Source organism: Paramisgurnus dabryanus, chromosome 10 (genome assembly GCF_030506205.2).
Source record: "Paramisgurnus dabryanus chromosome 10, PD_genome_1.1, whole genome shotgun sequence".
Taxonomy (NCBI): Eukaryota; Metazoa; Chordata; class Actinopteri; order Cypriniformes; family Cobitidae; genus Paramisgurnus; species Paramisgurnus dabryanus.
In genome coordinates, this window is record NC_133346.1 from 21,920,597 (window position 1) to 21,948,412 (window position 27,816).

Sequence of the window (27,816 nt, forward strand, 5' to 3'; positions counted from 1 at the left end):
TCGCTAAAGTAAATATAAGAGCAATACTATCATGTATTTTATATAATATCATTTATTAAATATTTCATCATTTTCCTGTTTTCTATTATTTCTTCCTTATATGTATAGCATACATGTTTGCTCTAAAACTATTATAAAACTATTATGTTTACATATAACTTAATTTATATAGGCCTGTTTATATATTAATAACCCTTTACATCATGTGTGTGTCTGTGTGTGCTATATTTGTATGTAAACATCATAATTTTAGAACAAATAGGAAGAAGACATAGGCTAAGATATAAGATAAAAATAGAAAACGGAAAAATTATGAAATATTTAATAAATGGTGATATTATTGATATTATGAACTCATTCAAATCTTTAATCCTTCTAAATAAATTAAATAAATTATAAACATAACGTGATAAAAACGCTATAAGAAACACAGAGGAAACAGACTTCGAACACCGGACATCTTCTCTAATTATTTTCTATTCTAATTATTAAAATATTTCCAAATAATTTCATCACTCCAGTCTGTCCGTTTATAGGCCCATTGCAACCATAAACACCTACGTTTATCTTCAACTGGTGTCTTCGACGACGGTATACCATAACAATGAAGGTCATCTTTTTTGGCATTCCTGTTCTGACACTCAGCAGCACAACAAGAAAGTTTCTAGTGAGTTATCTTGCTCGTTTCACTCGTGTCTAATTCATTTCCACTGTTTTTCCGCCACCACATTGCGCGCGCAGCTTGCAGTGACGCAACTGTGACGTCTACTCACAAAAGGTTATATTGTAAAATGTTGAAACTTGGTAAGCTGATGGTAACTTTGTATAGCACTTCTAATATTTTTGCCTTTCTAAGACAAATCCCTTTATTGTTTTCCTATTTTAAGTCGCATCGGATAAAAGTGTCTGCTAAATGCCTAAATATAGCTAATGTAAATTTAAAGCAACACTATGTATTTTTTTTACCTTTTAATAATGTCCCTAAAATTATTTCAGTGATAGAACAACTTTTAACTGGACAAATTGTACTGTTGCTGCAACCTGAGCAACCTCCTAGCTGCTACAAGCACACTCTGAAAGTGGCGGTGGAGGGTAGAGCACACAGCCCCGCCCCTCCCCCTGCCTGCAGACCAGGGACTGTTGCGCTTTTCAACCACATGGGGGAGCTGTAAGTCATTTTTACATGGAAGCTACATAGTGTTGCTTTAACTATTGCTCAGGACTACCTGGGCGTAAACACATCTCTGCGTTGGCGTCTACCTTATTATTGGTGCAATCTCAACATTTTATTTTCAATAGAGGGACAGATACATTTTGCAGACACTTCTGTCACAAACAATATCAAGTTTTTGCAGGGGCAGTGAAGGGGTGAAATACCTTTAAAAGTTTTTACAAAATAGCATAATATATACATTTAGGAGAACTTTAAGGAATTTAAGTCATATCATTAGGGACCTGTCAATAAAGGTGGGGTATTTTAGTATCAGTATACAATGGCAGGTAAATGCACAATCACAAACATACTGTATTTTTGAAGACTTAAAAAATAAACATAAATAAAACAAACTCTTTTATACATTATTATTTAATTGGGTAAAAGAATTGAGAAAAGTCAGAAGTTGAATCGTAAGCTGAACTGTTAACTAAGAAGCATGTATGGTACATCCCAAAGCGTGTTAGAACGAGAATGTGAAGGACGCAGAAATTCGCAGACAAAAACTACAGCCTCTGGCAGAAATTACTTAACGTTCCCCATCTTGCACCACCCCCGTGTCTTACTTCTGCATGCACAGACTTATTTGTTCATATTTTCATCCTGACACTGTCAACTAAGGACAAATGCAAAACTACATCTGCAAAAAACAATTGCGAGACATTTTGAAATACAATATTATCAGCATAAAATCCAGTGACAGTACTGGTGTGCATTTTGCTCTGAAATACTTGTTAACTGAATATCAGTTATATTTCTATACTGTAGTTATACTGAGGAAACCTCAATGTACCATATCAGTGCATGTGTACATGCACATGCAGTTCATAGAAGAAACGTGTGCAAAAAAAACTATTCAGTAGCTTCAAAGGGGGCCAGGGGTCAAGTTTTCCAGTATATCCACATACTGGAGTATGTCTGTCTTATTTACGCTGTGTTATCACACAATCCTTCTTCTTCTGCCTGGTCCTGTTCAGTCTTCTCCGGCAATTTCTTTCTCTTAAAGAAGCCCAGCTGGTAAGAAATCAATATAATACAAAATTTTTACCAAACCAATCTTCTTCGTAAAATAAAAATACAGCCATGAAAATAAAGCTCATAAAAATACAGTACCTTCCATAAAATCACGGTAACTAGGGCAAGAAGGAGAAGTCCACCAATGACGCTGCCTATGATAATACCAATAGGAATGTCACCACTGGCTCCTTCTTTACTGACTGTAATTCTTATCTGCAACGGAAATGTTCTGCATTCAGAAATTGCATATTGCATCACAAAAATGTCGAGCTTAATCTGACTATGTTTAGTTTAATTCAGTACATAATTTTTTTATCGAAATTAATTAAACTAAAAAAGTAACTTGCATTACTTTTTTGAAAATATGAAAGTGTACATTTATAAAGTAATGCGTTACTTTACTCGTTACTTCAGAAAAGTAATATTATTACGTAATGCACTTTACTTGTAATGCGTTACCCCCAACACTGAAAAAAAGTGAGTGGGTCCAATATCATTGGACTTAAAAAGTGACGTAAAAGTAAAAAGTAAGGTAGGACATTTAAAATGGGATATGCCCACCTTCAACTTTGTCTCAAAGGTGGTATAATTTTCTAGCAAAGTTTTGCTATGCTGATCTGCCAGCATCAAACCAGCACAGATTATATCTGCAGATTAAGAGGGTTATGAAACAAACCTGTTGTTTATTATGGGTGATGACTATGAGATCAGGCTGAGATGTTTTGATCTCAGCGTCTCCAGCCAATGAAACTGTCTGAAAATCGGCCTAGAAAAAGAAAAATACATACAAATATAAGCAGATCTGTTGTAACAACAGATAAAAGAAATGGTAGACAGATCTAAAACTATGCTTACAAAAGCAAATGTGCCATTCCAGAGCCTAACGGTGATGTTAACAAAGTAGTTGCTCTTTATCTCCAGGTCTTTGAGACGGCAAGTAATGGGTTCACATTTTACAGCCTGACAATTCTGGAAATAAACAAATGTTATCTACTGATGTCCATGATATTATTTATAATTATATATAAATACATTCACACAGACGAACCAGTTCTTTTGTTCCTCTAAAGCTCTCTTTAGTAAAGCTGGCAGTGTGCTTTTTCTCACTGATCTTCAATGGGTCAACCAGACTGCTGGCGTAACACTGAACATTTCCAACCTGCACAGCAGATACACGAAGAGACTCATTTTAAAGGATTGGTTATTTCTGCTGCTCAGTTGGTGGATCATTGTGCTAGCAGTGCAAGGTCATGGGTTCAACACATATTGATAAAATGCATAGCTTAAACACAGTGTAAGTCGCTTTGGATTAAAGCGTCAGCCATGTGTAAATGTAAATGTAGTTGACATAAAAAGGCGTCCATAAGTGTAGCCTCCCCATTATAAGGTTTTTATAGCTTCAGGTACTGTACATGACATCATGCAGCATTATTGCATTAAAACAGTTTTTATTCAAAGTGTTTGTAACCACTATGAGCTACAGCTGTCATACTTACAGGTGCAGTTTTCACTGAGGTCACATATAATAAAGGATTTCCAGCGTTGGTGCTGGTGGGCAGTGATACAGTCAATTCAGCCTGATTGATGGGGAACGTTCCTGTTGAAACCTACAGAAAAAAACCCTGCTTAATGCTACAATAATAGGTCTGATTGCAAGCAACATTGGAAGGACCCACCGGTGGGTCCAATATTGCATCATCACATTTATTTAAAAAAATGTTGTGGAGCACAAAACCAAACATATATGGTATTCTTTAAAAGATTAGGACCTCAGCTTTCTTACCAGTCCCATCAATTTTACATGTATCTTACATAAATAACCTAAAATAAAGGTAAATATAAATTTTTGAGTTTACTTGTAATAGTAAGTTAAATTCTGGGCCGATGTCATCAAAGCCTGAGACTGTATTTTTGACTTGATCTTCTGCGCCAACCAAACAAAAATCCAAGTTCATGTACCTTTAAAAGAAATAAAGTAAATGGTAAAGTAGATTTTTACATTTCTGACTAAATTTAATAACATATTGGTGGTCGCTGGTTGGTGGCTAAGCTGTTATGAGTGGTGAAGCTTGATTTTTTTGACCCCTGACCTGGTGAGAAGGATTTCAGAGTCATACTGGATCGGGGTGATGACAGAAACTTTGTTATCTGATGTCACTTCCTCCTCACTGTCACTGGAAAATATTTAGATTCAAATTATTATTCACAAAGTAAATCACAAAATTAAAAGCAGTAATGCGATGAAATTAACTTTATCTTTTACCTTTGGACTTCAAAGTCCACAATGGCGTTTTTCTGCAGCTCATTCAGGTTAAAGTCAAAGCTGATCTCAAATGATACCTAAGAAAAAAAAATATATTATTCGAAATCTTCCCTACATATACAGGGAATACACATGCACACATCTCTTACTGTTTGGCCAGTTGAGAGAGCTGGGTATCCAACTTGGCAGTCGAGTGAATTTGCTTTTGAAGTACATTTTACTTCGGTGTTGTCACTCTATAAACACAAGCGAGATGATTCACAAATACAATTACTTGTAAAGAAACCAGTGCAAATGTAAAGTTATGTACTATAGATTAAGTTTTAATATATGTGATGCACATACGGGTGGTGTGAAGGACGCGTAGAAGAGGTTAGAGGAGAAGTTTGCTGATACTCTTGTATTGTAAGCATTTTCTTTACTGTTCATTACGGTCACAAAAAAGGAGAGTCTTCTTCTATCATTGTTCACTAACAGTGAGGATGAGCTGCAAAACACAATAAGCAGGTCTTTAAACCTGATAAGAAAATAAATGACACCCAAGACTTTGGGCTTAGTTTAAAATAAAGGGTTATGGTTCTTTAATAACATATTACAGCTAACCCTAGTAATAATAATAAGTCATATCTTCTTTTTTAGACCTTAACTTTTAAAGGGATAGTTCACCAAAAAATTATGTCATAAACTATACTATAACTATTAAAATATGCTATATAAGTATGCTGTATATTATAAGTTACACTATACAGTATAGTCAATAAAAAACTTGGTTTCTAAAACTATGGTTTCCACAGGATTAAAAGCACATTGATGATCATTGTAATTCATTGAAATATGCCTTTATGCTGTGTTTAAAGATACTAAGACTTTAAATCATACAGTATAATATTATTCAGGGTTACCTTGGTACATTAACACCTTTCACAGTCAGCTTCAAGTCACAAGTACATTTCTCATCAGATCCACAGTCCTTTACAAAAGGGATCTGAGTAAAGATATAAAAACATTTTTATCAAAGTTTATAAACTATGGGGCAGTTTCCTGGACTGTGTTTAGATCAATCCAAGACTATGCCTTAGTTATATTAGTATTTTTTTTACAAACAAACAATGGTGTGCATCTCGATACAAAACAATGGCACTGATATATAAATGTCAGTGCATGGTTATTTTAAATGAAAGCAGCTCAAACACACATTTTAGTCTGGGATTAGGATAAATCCTGTCCAGGAAACCGCCCCTAAATGAAATAAAATAATATTTTGAGAAAATCTTACAAAAAACTCCCATGCTTTAGGGTGAAATGCATCCAGGGCAGGGCCGATATCTGGATTCTGTGGACTGATGTCTAACCGCAAAGCGATTGAATTCACAAAATCAGGAGTCTCCTGTGGACAAATGTAGACAACTGTGTGAATTAGTAAATTTATATATATTTAAATTTTATATATAAATTTTTATATTATTATTATGTTATCTTTAATAAATAGGTACATTTGTTTCCCCATCTAGGTTACACTTTATTTTGATAGTCCACTTTTGACATTCTGCTAACTATAAATAACTTTGTAACTACATGTCAACTAACTTTCAATAATTTGCAACTATACATCAACTACCTGTCATTAGAGCATTAGTAGACTGTAAGGGTTAAGGAATAGGTTTGGGTTAGTTGAATAAGTTGCCATGCACCTGCTGTCAGGGTTTTGTGTTTGTTATTGCATTTTTTTCAGTTTATTGTTAATCATCTTGTTTAGTTATCCTTGTTTTCTCATTTCATCATTATTATGAGAATCATGTTTCCTCATCATCGTTGGTGTATATTTTGTATAAGTAAGAGTTAGAGATACGTGACAGAACAACCGACGGAACAGTTTTTTTGGCGTTTAGTGTTTCCCCTCCTGTTTCCAGTTAGAGTTATTTTTTTTTCGTCTCACAGTTTCGTTTTTAGTTTAGTTTATTCTCGTTATGGATCTTCCATCAGTAAAGATCCAAATTCTGGACCAGGAAGATTGCCCGTTGGAACTTCATATCAAGGACTTTTTAAACCTGGTGTGCCTTACCAACTTCATGCGCTCTGTGTCTTCCTGAAAACCAGCCTGAACGAGCGGTCATGGGCACGTCTTTCAATGGGCAGTCCAGAGGACAACTTTGATGCATATGTGGAGTGGGTGCTGCTCCACAATGACTCCCCATTCACCGTCTGCCCTGCTGAAGGGGAGTTTGTTACCAGCCCCACTTCACCCCCAGAGACCGACACGCCAACACCCTCCATGGACCTCGAGCCCCCCGGGGGAGGAGAACCTGGCAGTACGACCTGTGAGCCAGAGCGAACCCCTGAGCCCAGCGTCGCCAATATCCCCGATTCCTTCCCCGACCAGGTGCTAGAGCCGAGTTGTCCAGGATTTGCCGCGGGAGCTGCTGATGATTTCGAGGAAGACATCCACCTCCACGCTGCTGAGGGTGAGCACATTACCTGTCTTGGGTCAATTTTTTCTTTTTCAGACTGTGCTGTGGGCATTACCCCTCCTTTGTCGCCTCCGCTGGTTCCATCCAGCTCCCCCTAATCACAGTTGGACCCGCCCAACCTCCCACTCCCGCCTCCTCTGTCGATCTCAGTCAGTCTGAAGCCACAGCAGCCATCACAGCGACACGCCCTGCTCATACTCAGCACGTCAATGCCGCTTCTTTGACTGAGCTATGGCGTGCCTCTCTGCCAGCTGCTTTCGGGGAGATCTCCAGTTCTCCGCCTCCGCTCCCTGAAACCAAAAGGTCGCCTTGGCCCGTCGTATCAGTGGCCTCACTTCAGGTCTTTCCTCCCTCCCGTCAGCTCCCCTCCCTACAGCGACGTCACCAGGCATGGTCACCACTCCGGCTCCGCCCTGGTCGGTTGTCATCCCTTCCTCACCTCCGGGTTTTCCTCACTCCCAAAGTGTCTCTCACTCCACCCTTCCGGCTCATTGGGCTCCTCCCTCATATGGGTGTTCGCCTTGGGGTTCCTTAGCTCCGGATCACCTCCTTCGCCTCAGTCGGGAGACCCACCAGCTCCGCCCCGCCTCTCCGGTTCCTAGGCTCCCTCCGGGTTCTCTGCTCGCTCCCTACACCCTGGATCCTCCACCAGTTGACATCGCCGTTGTCCGTCCCCAGGGTGGGTAGTAAGAACATCACTCCACCCTGGCTCCTCCCACCAGCGACTCCACCCTGGGGCTTCGTCCTGTTCGGTCTCTGGGGCCTGGTCCAGACCCCTTCTTAATCCCTCATTCATTTTTTTGACATTTTTGTTGTTTTGGACTCCCTCCCTCCCTCCCTCCCTCCGTCCATTAGGGTGTTGTTTTAGTTACGGCCTTGGGAGAGAGGGGCATACTGTCGGGGTTTTGTGTTTGTTATTGCATTTGTTTCAGTTCATTGTTAATCATTTTGTTTAGTTATCCTTGTTATCTTATTTCATAATTATTAGTCACACCGATGTTTGATTATTAGTTAAGTTCTTACAACTGATCATTGTTATGTTTGATTATCACTACCCTTTATATTCTGCCCTCGTATTTATTCCTTTGTCGGTCTTTGAATGTCAATGGCTGCGTTTGAAACCGCATACTGTATAGTAGGTACTGAATTAGATAAAGTACCTACTTACTTGGCGTTAAAACAGTAGGTACTTTATAGTATGAATCCTGGTAGTATGAAGAGATTCGGACGTACTACATCCGCCATGTTGCTGCATCACGTGACATAAGTCGTCATCATGTCATGTCATTTCAGTGCGAAAACAGCCGCATGCCTCTTCTTCTTCGTTGGATAACTCCTCTCCCGGGGCATCATGGGATAGTGAAGTGTCAATCGTATGCACACTGCAAAATCTAACCGGAAGTAGTAGTTCATCCGGGTACTTTTCGCATACTGTTTTTGGAATACTATGTATTCGGACATACTACTCCCCTCGCCTACTGCTTTTCGCGTACTATATAGTATGAAGTAGACGGTTTCGGATGCAGCAAATGTGTTGCTGTTCCTCGTCTTCGTTGTGTGTTTTTGAATAAAGTTCCAAGATTATACACATTGGTGTATATTTTGTATAAGTAAGAGTTAGAAATACGTGACACCTGCAAAGATACTTATAGACAGTTGTCTGTTGAGATATCATCGCAAAAAAGTGTTAGTAGATATTAAGCAGACAGTTTACTAATTCTATAAAGATTGGTAATTGATAAGTAGTTGCAAAGTTACTTATAATTAGCAAAATGTCTACAGTGGACTATCGAAATAAAGTGTTACCCTGTATATGTACCGTACAAAACACTTGATCTCTAGTCTTGGTCCTGACTCTGACCCTAGTTAGACTCGACTACAACACAGACAGACAGACAGACAGACAGACAGACAGATAGATAGATAGATAGGCTAACCTGTACATTGACTTTATGATAAAAACACGTTTCTGTATTAGAAACACTGATAGCTCTCTGGATGCCACGCTCTGAGTTTTCAAACTGAGCTCTTGAGATGGCTCTAGATGATTCTAGGTCAGCATCCAGGGTCAAGTTGTATTTGATATCTATGGATATGGACAGACATATTTAAGATTGGAAGTCAGTAACAAAATTTAAACTTAAAAAAATCATTAATAGTTATGAAACTTTAAAGACGATCAGTTTGATCAACGTTAATCAAGTTATCCTTAGCCAATGGCAGACTTACCTACTGAACCCGGTAATGTTTTAGGTCTGAATGTTGACCTGAAACAAACTTTAGCAGTAAAACAGGACACCATTCTTCCACCAATCATGCAGGGTTTCTTCAAAATGTTGATCTTGTCAGGGTTGAAGGAGGCCGTTGTGGTGACAGATGCCACTCCCTTTGACCTGTGATCAGAAATACATCATCACCATTGCAATTTTAGGGATTCATACATTATATTAGATCTGTAACTACACATAAAGACTCTCACCAGAGCTGCACAGCTTTCTCAAATCCTCCGACTGAAATATCAGGGATTGAATCACCGTTCATATCTTCACGGCTATCCAAAGAACGTCCAAAGAGTCGAAGCGTTTGGTCTAGCTTTGATCCAAGTATTTTCTGAATAACATAAAGACAACAACAACAAAAATTCAAGCATTTGGTACATTACAGCTTGTTACTGGTCTTCATAAACATAATTTAAATAAAATATATTTGAATTATGCCTTTAACTAGCACCATACCAACAAAACCAGTTTATCCAGCACCCTACCACTCAACAGTCCATTCTACCTGTGAGCTCTGCTTCCTGATGGTTTTTTGATCTCCATAGTAGATGTAAATGGCACCTTGGCCGTTGTCCTCCAATGGAGCTCCAACCACCACATCACTAAAGCCGTCCAGGTTAAGATCCCGTACTGAGGTGATGGCCATTCCAAACCTAGCGTTCTCCAGTGGGGAGGAACCCTCTAAGGTGCCCTGTTTGCCTAAGGTGCCCTATGAAGTACATGAAGAAAAATTTCAGTTGAATGCTTTATGCTGAAATTAGATTATTTATAAAGCTATGGAGTTATTAGTATATGGACAGTGTATTTATATCACCTTATTAACGGAGAAGACATAAACTCTCCCTGTTTCAAACTTCTTCTCACTCATGTACATTGGAGCTCCAACCAGCAGGACATCAGTCACACCGTCAGCATCCACATCAACAGGACAGAGGACGCTGCCGAAATAAGACCCAATCTACAAACCATAAACACCACATTACAAAACTCAGATCAGAGTCAATGAACTAAAATGGAACTAAAAATAAGCTTTTTACGCATTGATGCCTGGTTTCACAAACAAGGCTTAAGGCTAGTCCCAGACTAAAATTAATGTTTGAGGTGTCTTAACTGGATCTAACTTACTTAGAATGAGGCCCCTCTCTTAAATATCATCTAATACGAGCAGCAGGAAGAAGCATATAGTTGACAGCTATGACACACACTGAAAGGTTATGTGTTATTTCTCTTTCAAAGCAAGAAGATAAACACATATGCAGTCCAACTTCTTGCTTTGAAAGAGAAACTGTGATCTGATGAGGTCCGTAATGTTTAAGGGAATCAAGTGTACCTGATCTCCTTTTTGTGAATCTACAATGAAGGGTTGTTTCTCTCTGATGGTGTAAACTACAACTTGTCCTCTATGAACGGCACGGGGAGCACCAGCCACATAAAACTCTGAAGAGCCGTCAATTAAAGTGCTGACGGAGTATCCTGGACAGACAACAGAGGAAACATATCCAAATGAGATAACATAAGAAGCACATCTTTTTGTGGGTTATGGAAAGGTAGAAGTGTTCCTATGGCTCAGCTGGTAAAGCAAGGTGTTAAAAACATGGTTTTGATTGAATCCTTAAAGTAACCTATAAATAGATTTTGAACAAAGCTTTTAAATGTAACTATGCAGATGGGACTATAAAGATGCATGACCTTGCTGAATAAAACTAACTTTTAACAATCCAAATTTAAGTATACTGCTGCTCACCGAGTAATGAACTGTGGTTTCTATCGTCCAGGGTTTTCTCAAAACCATTTTCCGAAAAAATCTGTGATTTCTGACCATTCTGATGGACAACGGTTCCACTCCAGCCATACGCACCAACAGCACCCAGCATGATCACATTCTGTAATGCATGATATTCATTCACATTTGAATCCACTAAAGGAATTTGTTGGATATTGTGAATGGTTTTGTAGATACAATACTAGATTGGTCAGTTATTGGCACCTTCTTATTGGTCTGGTGTGCACTGAATCCAACTTGGGACATTTCCATTTTAAAACTTTCTCCTTGGCTGGTCCCTTAAACAGAGAAGGAGACAGAAATATTAAACATATTTAATAAAACCCAATTCAAGTACGTTTTGAATAATTTATAATGCATAATTTATTTTCTATTTCATGAGACGTGGTCTCTGAGGACCTGACGCATTACAAAGTTAAAAAATACAAACTACCAGAAAACTATGAGCTGTGTGGCTCTTATGAAATGTAAGTGATAACCAAGAAAAATAATCCTTATGGTTAAAAATTACTTGTTTAACAACACCTGTGTAAATTATATCTTCTGTTGTTGTTATTACATAATATAGCAACAAACATATAGTAAGAGGTGTAAAGTACTTAAATAATTTGACTTGATTACTGTACTTAAGTATTATTTTTACAGTAGGTATTTTTACTTTACTTGAGTACAATTTAAAGTACAATACTTTTACTTTTACTCAATTACATTTTTTAAGAAAAAAAGTACTTTTTACTCCTTACAATTTTATTTACAGTAAAAAAGTACTTATTTTTTAGAGATTACTTTATTCTATTTTCCCTCACTCTTACCAAACCAATTGAATTGTGCTGACGGCCAGTTTAATTTAAATGTTATTTATTTTTCTTGGCCGAGATACAACGTGCCACTCCCTGAAATTCATACGGCTATAGCTCGGTCGCCTTAAGTCCGAGGCATTCGCCCTTCGCGTCCCTTATCCTACCCAAGAGGGCCTTTCCAACGAGCCAACCCTGACTCTCTAACCCTTTCTCTGGCTGAGATACAGTGGTCATTCCCCTGATTTTCCCACGACCATAGCTTGGATGCCTTTGGGTCGCTTACCCGAGGGGACTTAAGGCGCCAGAGCTTCAGCCGTTGGAAAATTGGGGAAGGGACAGCCGTATCTCAGCCGGGGAAAGGGCTAGAGACTCGTGGGTAGGCTCGTTGGAAAGGCCCCCTTGGGTAGAGTAAACAAAGGGCGAACACCCCAGATTTAAGGCGCCCAAGCTAAGGCCAAGGGAAAATCCAGGACGGGTAGGCCATAGTTTGATAATTAAATACAATAAAATACAAACAGTTGAATTATATAGAATATATAGTTTTCATTCTTCCTGTTACTTTTACTTTTTGAATACTCAAGTACAATTTATGTTTTTTTTTTTACTTTTACTCAAGTATGATTCTGGCCAGATACTTCTACTTTTAGTTGAGTAAAGTTTATACTTAGTACTTGTACTTTCACTTAAGTAACATTTTTGAGTACATCCTCTGCATACAGGTACTGTTTTAATAGTGGATAAGAAGGTACTTAATGTAATTCAGTACGCACTGTCTCAGTAATGTATTTCTGTCCTATTGCATTCTGGGTTACAATGTAAATGTTTACCTTCAATGTTAAATATTCTGTCTCCAAGAGTTCCTGCAATATTGTTAAGAGCTTCCTCTGATGACACATTAAACATGTAGTTTTCTGTAGGGGTGCTAGCGATTAGTTCAATTTCCTTGATGAATTTTGGTATATCTGCACTTTTTTTGAGAATCTGTGGGAATTCATAGAAGAAAATATTATGGCACATTAAATACTATATAAAAAAAATGGGGGGTGTTATCAGATGCTGCTAACAAATTACTGGAACACATTTTATCCTTTTTTTTCATAAGAATTATTTAAATTCACCTTTTAAAAATGTCAGTTTACATTAATAATAATAATACAAATAATTTAGTAAACTTTAAAATCAGGTTGTACTGTATCTGATATCATCAGACAATGCATTAGCTAAAATGATATTGCTCATATACAGGCATGTTTTTTATGTTTACATTTACTTACAGCAATGCCAAAGCGAATGATCCCATCTTTATTACACTTGTCAATAACCTCTTGAGCTATATGACCATCAAAAGACTCTCCATCAGTCACCACTACCATTACTTTAGTGGCACCTGGGCGGCCACCGTTTTCAGGGAGAAATGCCTCTTTTCTAAAAAACAAATGTTTAAAACAGTAAATATTAGCTTGGGTAAAATAAAAAATAAGGCTGCTTTTAAACTTTGAATAGTGTACCTGACATTATCAATTGCGTCAAAAGTGAAGGTGCTTTGCCCTTCTTTCTGTTCAATATCTTTTGCAGTTGAAAGAACTTTTTCTTTGTTTTGGTCAGAGCTAAATTTGTAGTATGAAGTCACATTCACTGAATACTGCATAATACTGACCTAAAAACAACCAAACAGTATAAAAATGAACTTAAATTATAAAAACAAATATTTCACAATTAATCTGAGTTACAGCACTCACCCGAGTTTCGTCCGGTCCAATATTAAGGTTCTTCAAAAGGTTTACGAGAAACTTTACAACTTCATCCCAGGGGTAAATACTGTTTGATCCATCCAAAACAATGGCAACATCCATTGGACCACCACATGCTGAATGAGAAATGATAACAGTTACAAAAAACAAACTGTTACATTGTTTCTCACAATAAAAAAAGCTGTTGGAAGTGTGTTCATACTCTGAATAGCTGGGGCGAAGGCCGGCTGAGGTGAAAACTTTGAGTTCACTTCAACACAGATTCCTGGATAAAAATATTGACTACCACAGCGCTGAGCCCACAGAGGACCACATGTCTGAAAAACACACATAATATCTGTTCATTTGTTCAATACGTTGAGAAGTAATCTGTAACTTAAAGTCTCTTGATTAAGATTAGGATTTACAAAATGACCATGTTGTACAGTGCATCTAGTCCATGTTAGATGCACTGTAAACCCGAATTTGAAATAAGTGAACTGTACTCAAACCTGTAAAAAAGTTAATTCAACTTAAAGGTTTTATGTGTGTTCAACGGTTTTATCATTTTGAGTTCCACAAACCCAAACAAAATGAGTCAAGGAACTTAGCTAACTCACAAATTGTATGTATTATTTCCAAACAAAGTAATGGGTAAGTGCGCCACAATGGCGTAGATCTGTGTGGACAGTATCTGGAACACTTGAAGCTCTTTGTTGCCCATGAACTTGTGAATTTATAAATGGAACCTCAAGATTAGGATTAACCTCACTTGATGAACATTAGGAACTGTACTAGACTGCTTTTTTCCTCTCTCAATCACACTGCTCTGGTATACAAAACATGGGAGGAGTGTCCTTACTGCCTGTCTGAGGGTGTGCTTGTGGTGGAGTGGACGAGTGGTCTGCTGGTTTAGTAGCACTACGTTAGTTTCTGCTATGTGTCTTGATACTACTGTATTTACTTCGTATTTTTTTACAGTTGTGCTATGTAGCACATGAATGAATAAAAATGTGCCCATGCATACATTGATTGTGTCTTTTTCGGTCATGTGAAAAGGTTTTTGAGGAAGAGAACCACAAACAACAAAATTTACCAGTTTTGGATATATTATTTTACTACTAAAATAATACTATGTTGTAGTGTGTGTGTTTTTGAAAGCTTGTGTGTGTTGTCTGAAAGAAAAGTTTGGTTTTTCAGTAAGAGTAAATGGTTTAAAGTGCAGAGCTTCATTTCGACATGAAAACCGGATGTTTGGAGAATTGTGTAAGACGTTATGGATGTGTGTTTACGGTTTTGATAATTTGAGGCATAGTTTCAAGAAATGTGTTTAAGCAACCGAGAAAAAATGTAATTAGGCATCGCATTAGGTGGAGATCTGCAACTGTTCAGCTGTGCACAATTTGCGATTTATATATTTTGCTTCTGAAAGTGAGGCGTATGTTCGTTTTCTATGTGTACATTTGTTTTATGATTCACATTTAAGAAATTATCAACGTTTTCTACACAGCATTTTATAAATACCCCCCCGGAGTCTTTTTCAATTACTTCCTGTCACATGCACGCAATGTCAAGTGGTCAAGACAACAAGTGTGTAGCTGGTATTTGAACACACATAGCTTATTATTATAGCTCATCTGCTTTGTTTCCTTTATGCACATCGTGTGCATGCAGTTGTGGTTTTCACACCACCACTTGACCAGTAAGGTGGAACTCATATAAGCACGCAAAATAACCAATTTTCTTTATCTCACCATGAATGCATTTCCTTTAGACTTAGTTATTGAAGTGAGGGTCAGACCCAGACTCATGTTGATGTTTATATTTTCCACACCATCTATGTTGACAGAGTCTGCAAAGAAATAAATATGATATTAATGTCAACCAAATAATATTAATACTTTTAATAACCTTTTTAAAGGTACCATGATGCATTGCACCACATTGTTGAATGATACCATACTTGTACGCTATAATATGTACATGATACTTCAACCTGCTTTAGCAAATACAATGGCACTACTATAATTCAAAAATCTTCAAGAAAGTTTGTTATAAAAACTAAAGAGATATTTACTTTCAAGGTTTAGTTTCTGACAGCTGGTACTACTGATGTTACACTTGTAGATGTCTCCTTTTCTGTTTTTAGGGTATCCACTCCATGGAGATCCAACCAGCAGCCTGAGGGTCACCAAGAACAAAGAATGTGATAGTGATGGATAGATTATAGTCAAAATATGAAAAGATTTATGATCAATTTATTATTTCTTGATAGAAGACAGGAATTGGTCATTATGACAGGTGATGAGCTTTTTATATCTATTTATCTGATCATAAACACATTCTAACACACTATCGAGTTTATGGTTTGTGGTGTGAATGCGTATCTTACCATTTTCCTTGACTATTACTGAACTGTTGTACATTGTATCCAAACTCTTCACCACTAGGACCCATGAATATTTTGGCACCAGCAGTCCCCACATTAAAACCCTGAGTTTGAGCAATGCAAAAACCTACGGAAAAAGTATACACTTTTAGGTTTCACATTTATATTGACATGTATGCATTTTACCTAATTGCATCTATACATTTCTTTGTCAATATACTGTATTTGTTCCCTGAGATCGAACCCATGACCTTTGCATTGCTTATGTCAGTGGTTCTCAAACTGGGGGCTGGAATTGTGCCGAATTTGACATTTTTAACCATGGAGAACCCATGAGAACCCAAGAACCCTTTACTTCTTTTGAGCAAATTTGACCCTGTGGGCTTTCCAGGGTTAAAAATACATAAATTCAGCATAAATTCTGTGCAATTAAACAGAAAAATAAGGCTACTAAGGCACTACATTGTATCATTTAAAATGTTGTGTTTAATTCTAATTCTAAGTTTGAGATTGTGTTGAATGTCATGAATTTTTCGTTGGGGGGTGGTGGTGTGAAGGAATGCACCCTACGCAAAGGGGGGCAGCAAAAAGTTTTAGAAACACTGTAAAAGCTCGACCCAGTCCCTCCAGAAAAACTCAATTACGCGATTGCATGATTCAAGGATCAGCCAAAGTCCGCACATTTACGTGCCACAAGATCAAGGATTTTTGCCCGCAACAATCACAAAAAAACTTCAAGTTTTTCTGGAAGGACTGGTACCAGTTGGGTTACAGCAACAGTTTTGTCAGTGTAACCTGGTTTTAGACATGTTTTGAACACCCACACAGTCAGGCATATGTGCTTTATGGGAACATTTCCATAGACGCAATGGTTTTAATACTGTACGAACTGTATATTACATTACCCGAACCTACTCCAGTCCCTACACTGTAAAACAATGCAGCACAAAGTTAAAATAACGTGATTTTGCAAGTTTTTGTCATGACTCACGGAGAGGAACGGGACCCAAGGGCAGGGAATGTGAACTCAAAAGGGTTTATTAACAAAAGAGCCCACGTGGGGGCAAAAGACAAAACATTCACAAGACTAAGACTAGATGACACACTAAGACCAAACTTCACAGGACAGACTTGACTTGACTATGTCAAAGACACCAAACATCCAAAAGATACAAAACGATTCAGCACAGGACAAGAAACACTGGGGCCTTAAATAGGGAAAACTAAACAAAATTACGAGGGAAGTTCAGGTGCGGGGAGTTAACCAATAATGAATAACTAACAAGGAAACAAGGGGGCGGGGCCAGAGACAAGACACTGCAGCACACTACACAAAAGGCCATGTGCTACAACACAAAACATGGGTACCGCCACGATCCTGCCACAGGACCATGAATAACTATGACAGACAGGCAGGTTCATGACAGTAGCCTCCCCTTAAAGGGACGCCTCCAGGCGTTCCTCAAGAAGGTACACAAGACAATGGACAAGACAGGGACACAGACTATGACAAAATGACAACAGATTAATAAAATAAACTAGAAAAACAAAGTCCAATGGTGATGCTTAATAAACTAAACACAGGAAATTAAAGTTCATAAGGGTAAACATGACTAAGGGTCCGGAGAAAAGTCCAAGGAGGCTTGGGCAAAGGCCTACACTGGAGCGGTGGCTGTAGTGGCTGCGGCTGCGCAGACGGCTGTAGTGGCTGCTGCGTAGAAGGCTGCTGCGGCTGTGCAGACGGCTGTAGTGGCTGCTGGTGCGCAGACGGCTGTAGTGGCTGCTGGTGCGCAGACGGCTGTAGTGGCTGCTGGTGCGCAGACGGCTGTAGTGGCTGCTGGTGCGCAGACGGCTGTAGTGGCTGCTGGTGCGCAGACGGCTGTAGTGGCTTCGGCAGCTGCAGGAGCTGTGGTGGGGCAAACTGCTGTGGCTGAGAAAACTGCAGGGGCTGAAGCTGTGCAGACTGCTGTAGCTGTGCAGACTGCAGGGGCTGTGCCTGTTCAGACTGCTGTAGATGTGGCTGTTTAGACTGCTGTAGATGTGGCTGAACAGACGGCTGAGGCAGCACAGACGGCTGCAGGCGCCATGGAGCTCTGGCCCTCCTTAGCAGCTGGTCCATCATGGTCTGATCGAAGCCCGACAAACCCTGCTGGGTCCCTGACTGGCTGAATCGTTCTGTCATGACTCACGGAGAGGAACGGGACCCAAGTGCAGGGAATGTGAACTCAAAAGGGTTTATTAACAAAAGAGCCCACGTGGGGGCAAAAGACAAAACATTCACAAGACTAAGACTAGATGACACACTAAGACCAAACTTCACAGGACAGACTTGACTTGAATTGACTATGTCAAAGACACCAAACATCCAAAAGATACAAAACGATTCAGCACAGGACAAGAAACACTGGGGCCTTAAATAGGGAAAACTAAACAAGATAACGAGGGAAGTTCAGGTGCGGGGAGTTAACCAATAATGAATAACTAACAAGGAAACAAGGGGGCGGGGCCAGAGACAAGACACTGCAGCACACTACACAAAAGGCCATGTGCTACAACACAAAACATGGGTACCGCCACGATCCTGCCACATGACCATGAATAACTATGACAGACAGGCAGGTTCATGACAGTTTTGGCTTAAAGGTCACATATTGTCAAATCTGTAATTTTGTGGCTTTTTTCATGATAACTGAGGTCTAGGGGCTATTTAAGTACCATAAAAGTTTCACTTAAAAGTCAAATGCTCACATCCTGCTTGAAGTAGCTATAAGTTAAAACGGTTTGTTTGTACTTCCGTAGAGTTGCTATGTCACCAAAACACAATCACCGCCTTCAGTCTCCACCCCGCACTGTCCCCTGTCCAGCGCCCCACCCTTTTTGCCCCTCTTTTTCAAACCCCTAATATCACACCATGTGAGAAAATGCTGTTCAATTGATGGAAATCAGGAAACTAAATCATTGCACAGGCTTCTGAAAAACATTAATATACGGGAACAATGGCTAATGTTCATTTATTCAGTAATTCCTCAACAAATAGTTTGACTTTAACTGTCTGTTAAACATTTCACAAGTGACTGCTTCAGTGTGGCAGTTCAATGCTGATTTCTCCAGGAATCTACTCATTAAAGATATTGCAGTTCTTACTTTGTTGGGTATGACCTCAAATACACAATGTGTAAGTAAACACATTTTAAGTAGGGCTGCATGATAACTTGCACATGATTGTCACATGCATCTCGTTGATTAGTAGTAAAGCGACATCACTTGCTCTCAGAACCGGCTGCCGGTTGCCGCTTTTGAAAGCAGCTGATGGTGATTTACTACTAATCAATCAACCGGCTTTACTGAAGAGGTGCACGAGACAATCGCATGCGATTAATCATGCAGTCCTTACTTTAAAGTACATTATGGATAGGGTGGCCATTCGTGCCAGTTCCGCCGGACACGTCCCGAACATGTTTTCGGGTTCGTTCTCCAGAAGTCGCGTTGGTCGACCGCATACGTCATCAAGGTTTAATATTTCGGGTTTAATTTCAGAAAAGCAACCGTTATATTTCAATGTAAGAATGAAACTACAATGATTGTATGTCTTAAAAGAAATACATTTTAATTTTCTAATGTATTTTAACTGAAATGTGAGAACCTTGATGACGTATGCGGTCGAGCAACGCGACTTCCGGAGAACGAACCCGAAAACATGTTCGGGACGTGTCCGGCGGAACTGGCACGAATGGCCACCCTAATTATGGAGCCAGAGAGAATTGAAACTATATATTGTAAACAGTTATGCTACGCTAACGTGTTGCTAACTAGATGCTTACGTGTTGTTTTGTCATGTTAAAGTCTTTTGTAGCCACCGGTTTTAATAGAATATCTGTTGAAAATCAGACATTGTTTTTTTTAAGTTATAGACACCAGCCCTGTTGTTGTCTGTTTGTTTATTAAGTTAAACATGGTAAGGTTAAAATCTCTTAGTCTCAGTGTCTGTTGGTTTACTAACCTAACATTTATTAGTGTACAGAAACTAACACTTATGTACTTCCATGGGCAACGTTATTTCGACTGCGTATTTTACTCATAAAACAACAGGCCAATCAGAAGAGAGCCTCATGAATATTACTTATTACAGGCCAAAACGACCTGTTTTAGCAGAGCTCCTGAAAGAGGAGCTGTAAAAAATACATAGAGCTCGTTTTTGGCACTTAAACTGCAAATATATATTCTTAAAGACATCATAACCTTAAATATAACCCTAAAAGGCCTTGAAATATGTGACCTTTAAAAAAGTTCACATAACTTATACATTTAAGTTGAAATTGTTTAACTTCCGTTTTTAAGTTAAAGTAACAAAAATATATGTTGCTTTGACAAAAATGCTGCAATTTTTTTTACATTGTAACCCCAACGGTCACAAAAACCAGTTGGCAGTCTTTAAATTCAGGAAGTGTCTCTGTAAACCATGTTTATAAACATGTCATTATAGACTATTTATCCCCATAAACCACACACAATCCTTTTTTCGTAGCTTTGTCGGTATATTTCAAACAACAATGACAAATGTAAAGGTGTAAACCCAACCCTTTTTAGACTTTACCCTAAACACACCCTCACAAAATCAAAGAGAGACTTGTAATACACAGGTTAATATAATCATTTGAAAGTCTACACAAAAACATTGACATTTATGCACTTGGAAGACTTATCAATATATACAATTCTATAAACTGTCAGTGTAGTGAATAGTGTTGTATAGCGTAATATTGTTTGCCACATAATAAAACTTTACATTTGGCAACTGTGGTAGAAAGTAAACAATTACACAATCAAATGTAAATATTTACTGCAATTTTGAGAAAGTCCATCCACTACCAAAGCAGCTAAATGCAAACTATTTCTTTTTCAATATAGAAATATTACTGTACACTATGCAGTACACACTAGACTTGACTGACAATTATTTAAATAATAAAGCAATGTGAGTACTCACTCTGAAATAATAGTAGAATCCAGACTTTCTCAGTTTTTTCCATAGCTGCCTAAGAAGAGTAGAGCTGATCCTGATGTCTGCAGTCTCACAGTCATTTATGAAACTGCACGAGATTACTCAGAACGCCGTGCTAAAATTGTTGTGAGGATGTGATGTCATACTTTGGCCAGATCTTTATCTTCCTGTGAAATAACAATATTTAAACCCATCATACATCACAATTGGCTTGCATTTACAAATATTAGTTTATCCACACTAAACTAAGAGAGTTGAAACACTATAACAGAATAAAATTGGACGTGTTCATTTATAAGCACAAAAAAGGTCATTGGCACTAGAATAAAAAGTGTTTGTATTGTTGTACACTGGCCGATTGTTATGAGCAAAGGTGTGGACTGTCAGGAAAGGGGGGGGTTAGTTTCATTTAAAAAAAGCTCCTTTAAAACACTTACTCATGGGTGTCTGCTGTAGACCATGACACACACACACACACACACACACACACACACACACACACACACACACACACACACACACACACACACACACACACACACACACACACACACACACACACACACACACACACACACACACACACACACACACACACACACACACACATTTTGGTTTCCATGTTTTGTGGGGACATTCATAGACGTAATGTTTTTTATACTGTACAAACTGTATATTCTCTTCACTTCCCCAACATCATCTTGTTTGATTTATAAGCTTGTTTCCTCATCATTTTCACAAAATACTTGTATTCCTATCTTTGTGGGGACAATTGGTTCCCACAATGTGAAAAATACCAGGTACACACACACACACACACACACACACACAAACACACACAATGATTAACCCAACAGCCCAGCCCAAGGGATTTTATCATTTAGGACTGGGAAGTAACTGAGAAGTTAAACTTATTAACAGTTTCAGAGCCAACAGGAAATGTTTAAGATATTTTAGAAAACCACGGACAGACATCAATATGCTTATGTAAGCCACACCTTGTTAAAGGGATAGTTCACCAAAAAATGAAAATTCTGTCATCATTTACTCACTCTCAGGTTGTTACAAACCTATACAAATTTCTTTGTTCTGATGAACAGAAAGGAAGATATTTTGATAAACGTTTGTAACTAAACTGTTTGTGGACCCCATTTACTTCCAAAGTATTCTTTTATCTTACTATGGAAGTGAATGGGGTCCAAAAATGGTTTGGTTACAAACATTTCTCAAAATATCTTCCTTTCTGTTCATCAGAACAAAGAAATTTATGTGGATTTGTAACAACCTGAGAGTGAGTAAATGATGACAGAATTTTCATTTTTGGGTGAACTATCCCTTTAAATTCTTCTGAAATAAAGTTTTTGCAGTTGTTTTTCAGTACAGGGTTAACCCTATCCTGGGTTATCTGTTTCACTGTTCGTAATTAACCAGGGGTTAAGAGATAACCCTGGGTATTCATAATCTGACGTTTCACACTGTGTATTCCTTAACCCTAGTCAGGTGTTTGAAACTCTGCTCTTACACCTGTCTGTAATTATCAAGCAACCCTAAACACCTTGAATAGCTGCGCTTCAGCTGTGTTTAATTGGGGTCATAACATAACCCAGCTTCCTTTCACACTGCGTGCGTTTGGCACCACGATGCATGGTTAACCCCACAAATGCAGGGTTAGCAGGGTTTCATAAAAGATAATATGAAAATGTAATGATTACAACATATGTGCCCAAGACTTCCTTCTTTCATTTGGTATGTTGATGTTTTCAAAGCCAACAATTTTTTTATGTGCTTGAAACATGAATGCTGAGTGATCTTACATTTCAAATCTCATAATACATTTACTGTGTGACAAACTGTGACACTGAAAGTTAGCAAAAGGTAATGTGACACCTGAAGAAAATTTAGTACAACAAAGTACCACGTGAATAAAAAAGCACTTTTCCTGAATTGTTTTTGCCTTCTTTAATCGAAAAAAATAAATAAAAGTAACACTTTATTCTGATAGTCCACTTTAGACATGACCAATAAATTACTTTTCATCAACTATTAGTAGACTGCTTAATATATACTAACACTTTATTGTGATGATCCCTCAGCAGGCATTCAAATGATTTTAAAGGGATAGTTCACCAAAAATAAAAATGCTGTCATTATTTATTAACCCTCAAGTTTTTCCAAACATGTATAAATGTCTGTGTTTTGCTAGAACCGGGGTACACCATTCACTCCCATAGTATTATTTTCTCTTACTATGGGGCCACACATCTGTTTGGCTACAAACATTGTTCAAAATATACTCATATGAATTCAGCCGAACAAAGAAATGTATATAGGATTGTATAGGGTGAGTAAATAATTGTATTTACCATTATGTACTTTTACAACTATATGTCAGCTTATACTACTAACCCTAAAGGGGGTCGCACACCAGACGCGCAGCTCAGCGCCGCACCGCGTCGAGTCGAGTCGCGTCCAGGACAACTCGGAGGAATCATACACCGGAAGTGCACATTAAATAGTGCGAGCTTAGTCAGATAGTGTCTACTTCAAAATGCAAAATATATGTTAGCAGCCAATGTTAAACGCTAACAATTTGGGACAAATATGATGTTAAAGGGGGTCGCACACCGGACGCACAGCTCAGCGCTGTGCAGTTAAACGCCGGGCGCCATCTGTATGCTGTGACTCAGGACACTGCTCAAATCCCTGTCCCTGTAGTTTAACATTAAATAACATCATATTTGTCCCAAATCGTTAGCGATTAATATTGGCTGCTGACATATATTTTGCATTTTGAAGTAGATGCTATCTGACTAAGCTCGTGTTATTTAATGTGCACTTACAAAAACCACTCTCCAAACAAATAAATGAAATAGATCTACATACAGTATATAAATCTGTGACCCATATGAAGGTATGTTTCTGATTAAGAGCTATAGATCTCTGTTGAAGTTTTGGTATGTAAAGCCAGGATAGGTTACTGAACTCTCCTTTGCTGATGATGGATACAGAAGAGAACACATGACTTGTGCTCTGGTGTTCTTTTTAGACTGGTGGGATTTCAGGTTCAAGTTAGATGAACATACGCTGCTTTGCTTTTCAAAGCTTGATGCTCTGGGATTATTCAAAGTGTCAAGCAAAATGTTGGTCAACTCTTAAATGCATAAAACTGTGCATAAACTCAATGGAAAAGCTAACCAAGCCAAAATGCCGGTCGTGACACGATCTGCTGACACTGTAGCTGTCTTTAAGACTCGGCTAAAAACCCATCTCTTCCACCATTACCTCACTTCCTAATTACAGTTTTACTATCTTTATTTAGTTACCCTTCTCTTTATCTCTTTCTCTATTTACCTTCCTCTTTATCTATCTATCTATCTATCTATCTATCTATCTATCTATCTATCTATATATATATATATATATATATATATATATATATATATATATATATATATATATATATATATTTATATTTATATATATAAAAAATTACTAACATACCCTTGGCTATGTATATTGTGTTGGACTTGATGAGACTACTTCCAGTGCACTTATTTATTGCTGTTCTTGTGTTGCCATAATTGCTTCTATTGTTTACCTCACTTGTAAGTCGCTTTGGACAAAAGCGTCTGCTAAATGACAAAATGTAAATGTGCCATAATTGTATGTTCACACAGCCATCTGCGAGAGCGGCAAAAAAATGCTCTGGCAGCCCTGCCAACGACGCTATAAAAAAAGAGTGGACTCTCTGACACTCAAATGTTCTTTGGAATCCTTTTCCGCTTTCCGAATGGTTGCTGCCAAACTGCGTCATAGGCTTTTTTATAGCATGATTTTACATGCTTTAACTTTATGTTGCTTCCTTTAAGCATGCCGCCGAAAATGTACATGCCGAAAGAGAAGAGCTAAAATAACACAGACGATACTAACCTTCCACAAAGCGAAGATGACAAGAGCCAGTATTAATAATCCTAGAAGAATACTCAAGATGATAATCCACAGCGGGATTCCACTTTGTATATCTTTGGTTACTTGTATTGTGACCTGTGGTGAAGACATAAGACTGGTCAGGATTTCAAAACTAAATAAGGTAAGATTAACAACCAGTAGTTTTGCCGACTTCCTACATTTAGCAACAAATGATGTAAACAAGTTTTAGTTGGCTAGCACAGTCTGGTTAGACATTTAGCCAACTAAACCTTGTTTACATCATTTGTTGCTAAATGTAGGAAGTCGGCAAAACCACTACTTCTGACCACTGAAATGATGCCATCATACTGTGCATACTGTAAGTGCCATACCAGCAAGCAATAGCCCTCATTTCACTGTCTAGGTTAAAGGATTAGTTCATTTTCTTTAAAAAAATTACTCACCACCATGTCATCAAAAAATTTTGATGTCTTTCTTTGTTCAGTCGAAAAGAAATTATGTTTTTTTGCGGAAAACATTCCAGCATTTTTCTCATTTTAATGGACTTTCATGGACCCCAACACTTAACAGTTTAATGCAGTTTAAAATTGCAGTTTCAAAGGACTCTAAATGATCCCAAACAAGCCATAAGGGTCTTATCTAGCAAAACGATATATGCACTTTTAAACCACAACTTCTCGTCTTCCTCCGGTCCTGTAACGCACCAGCACGACCTCACGTAATTGCATAATGACGTAGAAAGGTCACTTGTTACATATATGAAACGCACATTTGCGGACCATTTTAAACAATAAACTGACACAAAGACATTAATTTGTATTATTTGACATACAACGACGTCGGAGCGGCCCTCTTTCTCCACACTTGTAAACACTGGGGCGTAGTTTCGCATGCGTCATCCGTGACCTTTTGACTTGCTTTCGCATTCACGTGAGGTCGCACTGGTGCATCATATGGCTGGTGCAAGACGAGAAGCTGTGGTTTAAAAGTGCATATTATTTATTTTTCTTGCCAAAAATGACAATGGTTTTGCTAGATAAGACCCTTATGCCTTGTTTGGGATCATTTAGAGCAGGGGTTTTCAAACTTTTTGTGTGTGTGTGTGGACCACTAATTTTGTAATCAAGAATTTTCGCGGACCACCTCATAAAACTCATAATAAAATATGTCTACACAAAGTCCTGAATTTATCTGCACCTCTAAATAGGCTTACTGGCACTAAAACTATAACTGGTCATCACATCAGTACAACAGATTCTTAAAACATATTCTTAAAAAATATATATTATTTTATATTTTATTTTGCCTTTTTCACGGACCACCTGCAGTACCCTCACGGACCACTAGTGGTCCGTGGACCACAGTTTGGGAATGGCCGATTTAGAGTCTTTTTTTAAACTGCATAAAATTAAAATGTTTTCCTCAAAAAACATAATTTCTTCTCGACTGAACAAAGAAAGACATCAACATTTTGGATGATATGGTGGTGAGTAAATTATCTGATTTTTTTTTTATTTATTTACCTACATTTAACAATAGACCCAGTATACCGTGATTAACTCACTTCTAGCCAAAACAAACTTGAAATTGGGTACATGTCGTTTTTGCCAAAACCACTAAGCGAGATGTATGTAATCAATCATATATTATAATCAAAGTCAACAGTATTTATTTTTGTTTTGATTCATTTTGTTGGCTATGGTAAGACAACTATTTTCACAAATAGACAAAAACTTGTCAGAGACGTAAGGACTCAAAAGTGCTTGCTGGGTTCTAGGCGGGACATATTTCTTTAAGACAGCCTTTTAAAATTACGGAAGAGGATTAGGGCCACAGGCCATGGTGAAAAAAATATTTGAATTCTGACTTTATTCTCAGAATTCTGACTATAATCTCAGAATTCTGACTTTAATCTCAGAATTTGAATTCTGACTTTAATCTCAAAAAGTCAGAATTCTGAGATTAAAGTCAGAATTCTGAGAATAAAGTCAGAATTCAAATATTTTTTTCACCAGTGGCCCTAATCCTCTTCCCTATTAAATAGCTGGAAAGTCTGATTGAATAATTCTCAGTACAGTTTTTCATATTTTCCATGTATTTGATTTTTTCTTTGTTTCATACGTACCTCACGACTTATGACATTCTGATTTAACACAAACAGCTCAGTGGTCTTTGCTCCTCAGCATAGCATCAACAGCCATGTTGATGCTAGAAAAATCTCCCTAAATGTTTTGAAAGCAGACATTAGCATTATGAGTATCAATACAGCAAATGTTAAGATCGCACGAAGCAATATTGGGAATGTAAAAATCAGGGGTATGGTCGTACTTTGATGAAGGTGGGTCGCCAAACTCTAAAAGTAGCATTGATCTGGTTGAAGTCTGCAGGTGGGATCGACCAGCTAAATGACTTGCAGGGGTTTCTTTCTTCTTTACAACCCTGAGAGACAAAGAAAAAGATCCTTAGAAGTCTTCATAAATTCTTAATGTATTCAAAAACAGTGTTTACTCACTAAAAGATAGACACTCAAGGGTACTGCCCCAGTGACAGCTTTTCAACTTTTTTTTGTAAAGATAACTCACTCACCCTAAATGATCTTCCTATAAAATACCATGAAATAGTCATCCAGTAGTTCTCTTTAATAATTCCTCTTTCTATTCTAGTATTTATGTGACCTGTGCTGGCAAAATGAGTCGGAATGAGTTAATGTTCAAAAAAGTGCTATTTATATTTTGACGTTCTTTATTTAAAAAAAACTTGAAAAAACTTTAATTTAAAATGTGTTGGAATCTGACAAAAATTGATAGAGCTACATGGGTTTAAAGTTGATAGAGTCAGCAAAGTCAATTTTAAGAAAAATCCAGTTAATGATGGACAAAATAAAAAATCACGTCAGATAATATAAATTTACTTGTTTAACAGGCATCTGCCAGTTAAGAGGT

General features: G+C 37.9%; 1 protein-coding gene across 1 annotated transcript; it reads right to left on the minus strand.

Annotated features, from left to right (window-relative positions):
- Window positions 1-27,515, minus strand: LOC135779562 (integrin alpha-2). Its single transcript, XM_065290329.2, has 33 exons — window positions 27,203-27,515; window positions 27,000-27,096; window positions 24,875-24,988; window positions 20,930-21,111; window positions 15,946-16,069; window positions 15,631-15,734; window positions 15,308-15,405; window positions 13,777-13,891; window positions 13,563-13,690; window positions 13,332-13,480; window positions 13,098-13,248; window positions 12,651-12,804; window positions 11,228-11,301; window positions 10,985-11,123; window positions 10,571-10,713; window positions 10,055-10,198; window positions 9,746-9,949; window positions 9,441-9,571; window positions 9,191-9,354; window positions 8,899-9,047; window positions 5,770-5,880; window positions 5,396-5,478; window positions 4,839-4,980; window positions 4,643-4,729; window positions 4,494-4,570; window positions 4,321-4,404; window positions 4,087-4,189; window positions 3,727-3,837; window positions 3,279-3,389; window positions 3,086-3,199; window positions 2,907-2,996; window positions 2,327-2,443; window positions 1-2,227 (listed from the first exon to the last, which is right to left on the minus strand). The coding sequence occupies exons 4-33, from the start codon at window positions 20,970-20,972 to the stop codon at window positions 2,141-2,143; spliced, it is 3,531 nt and encodes a 1,176-aa protein (XP_065146401.1). The 5' UTR covers window positions 20,973-21,111; window positions 24,875-24,988; window positions 27,000-27,096; window positions 27,203-27,515; the 3' UTR covers window positions 1-2,140.
- Window positions 27,516-27,816: the final 301 nt, after the last annotated feature.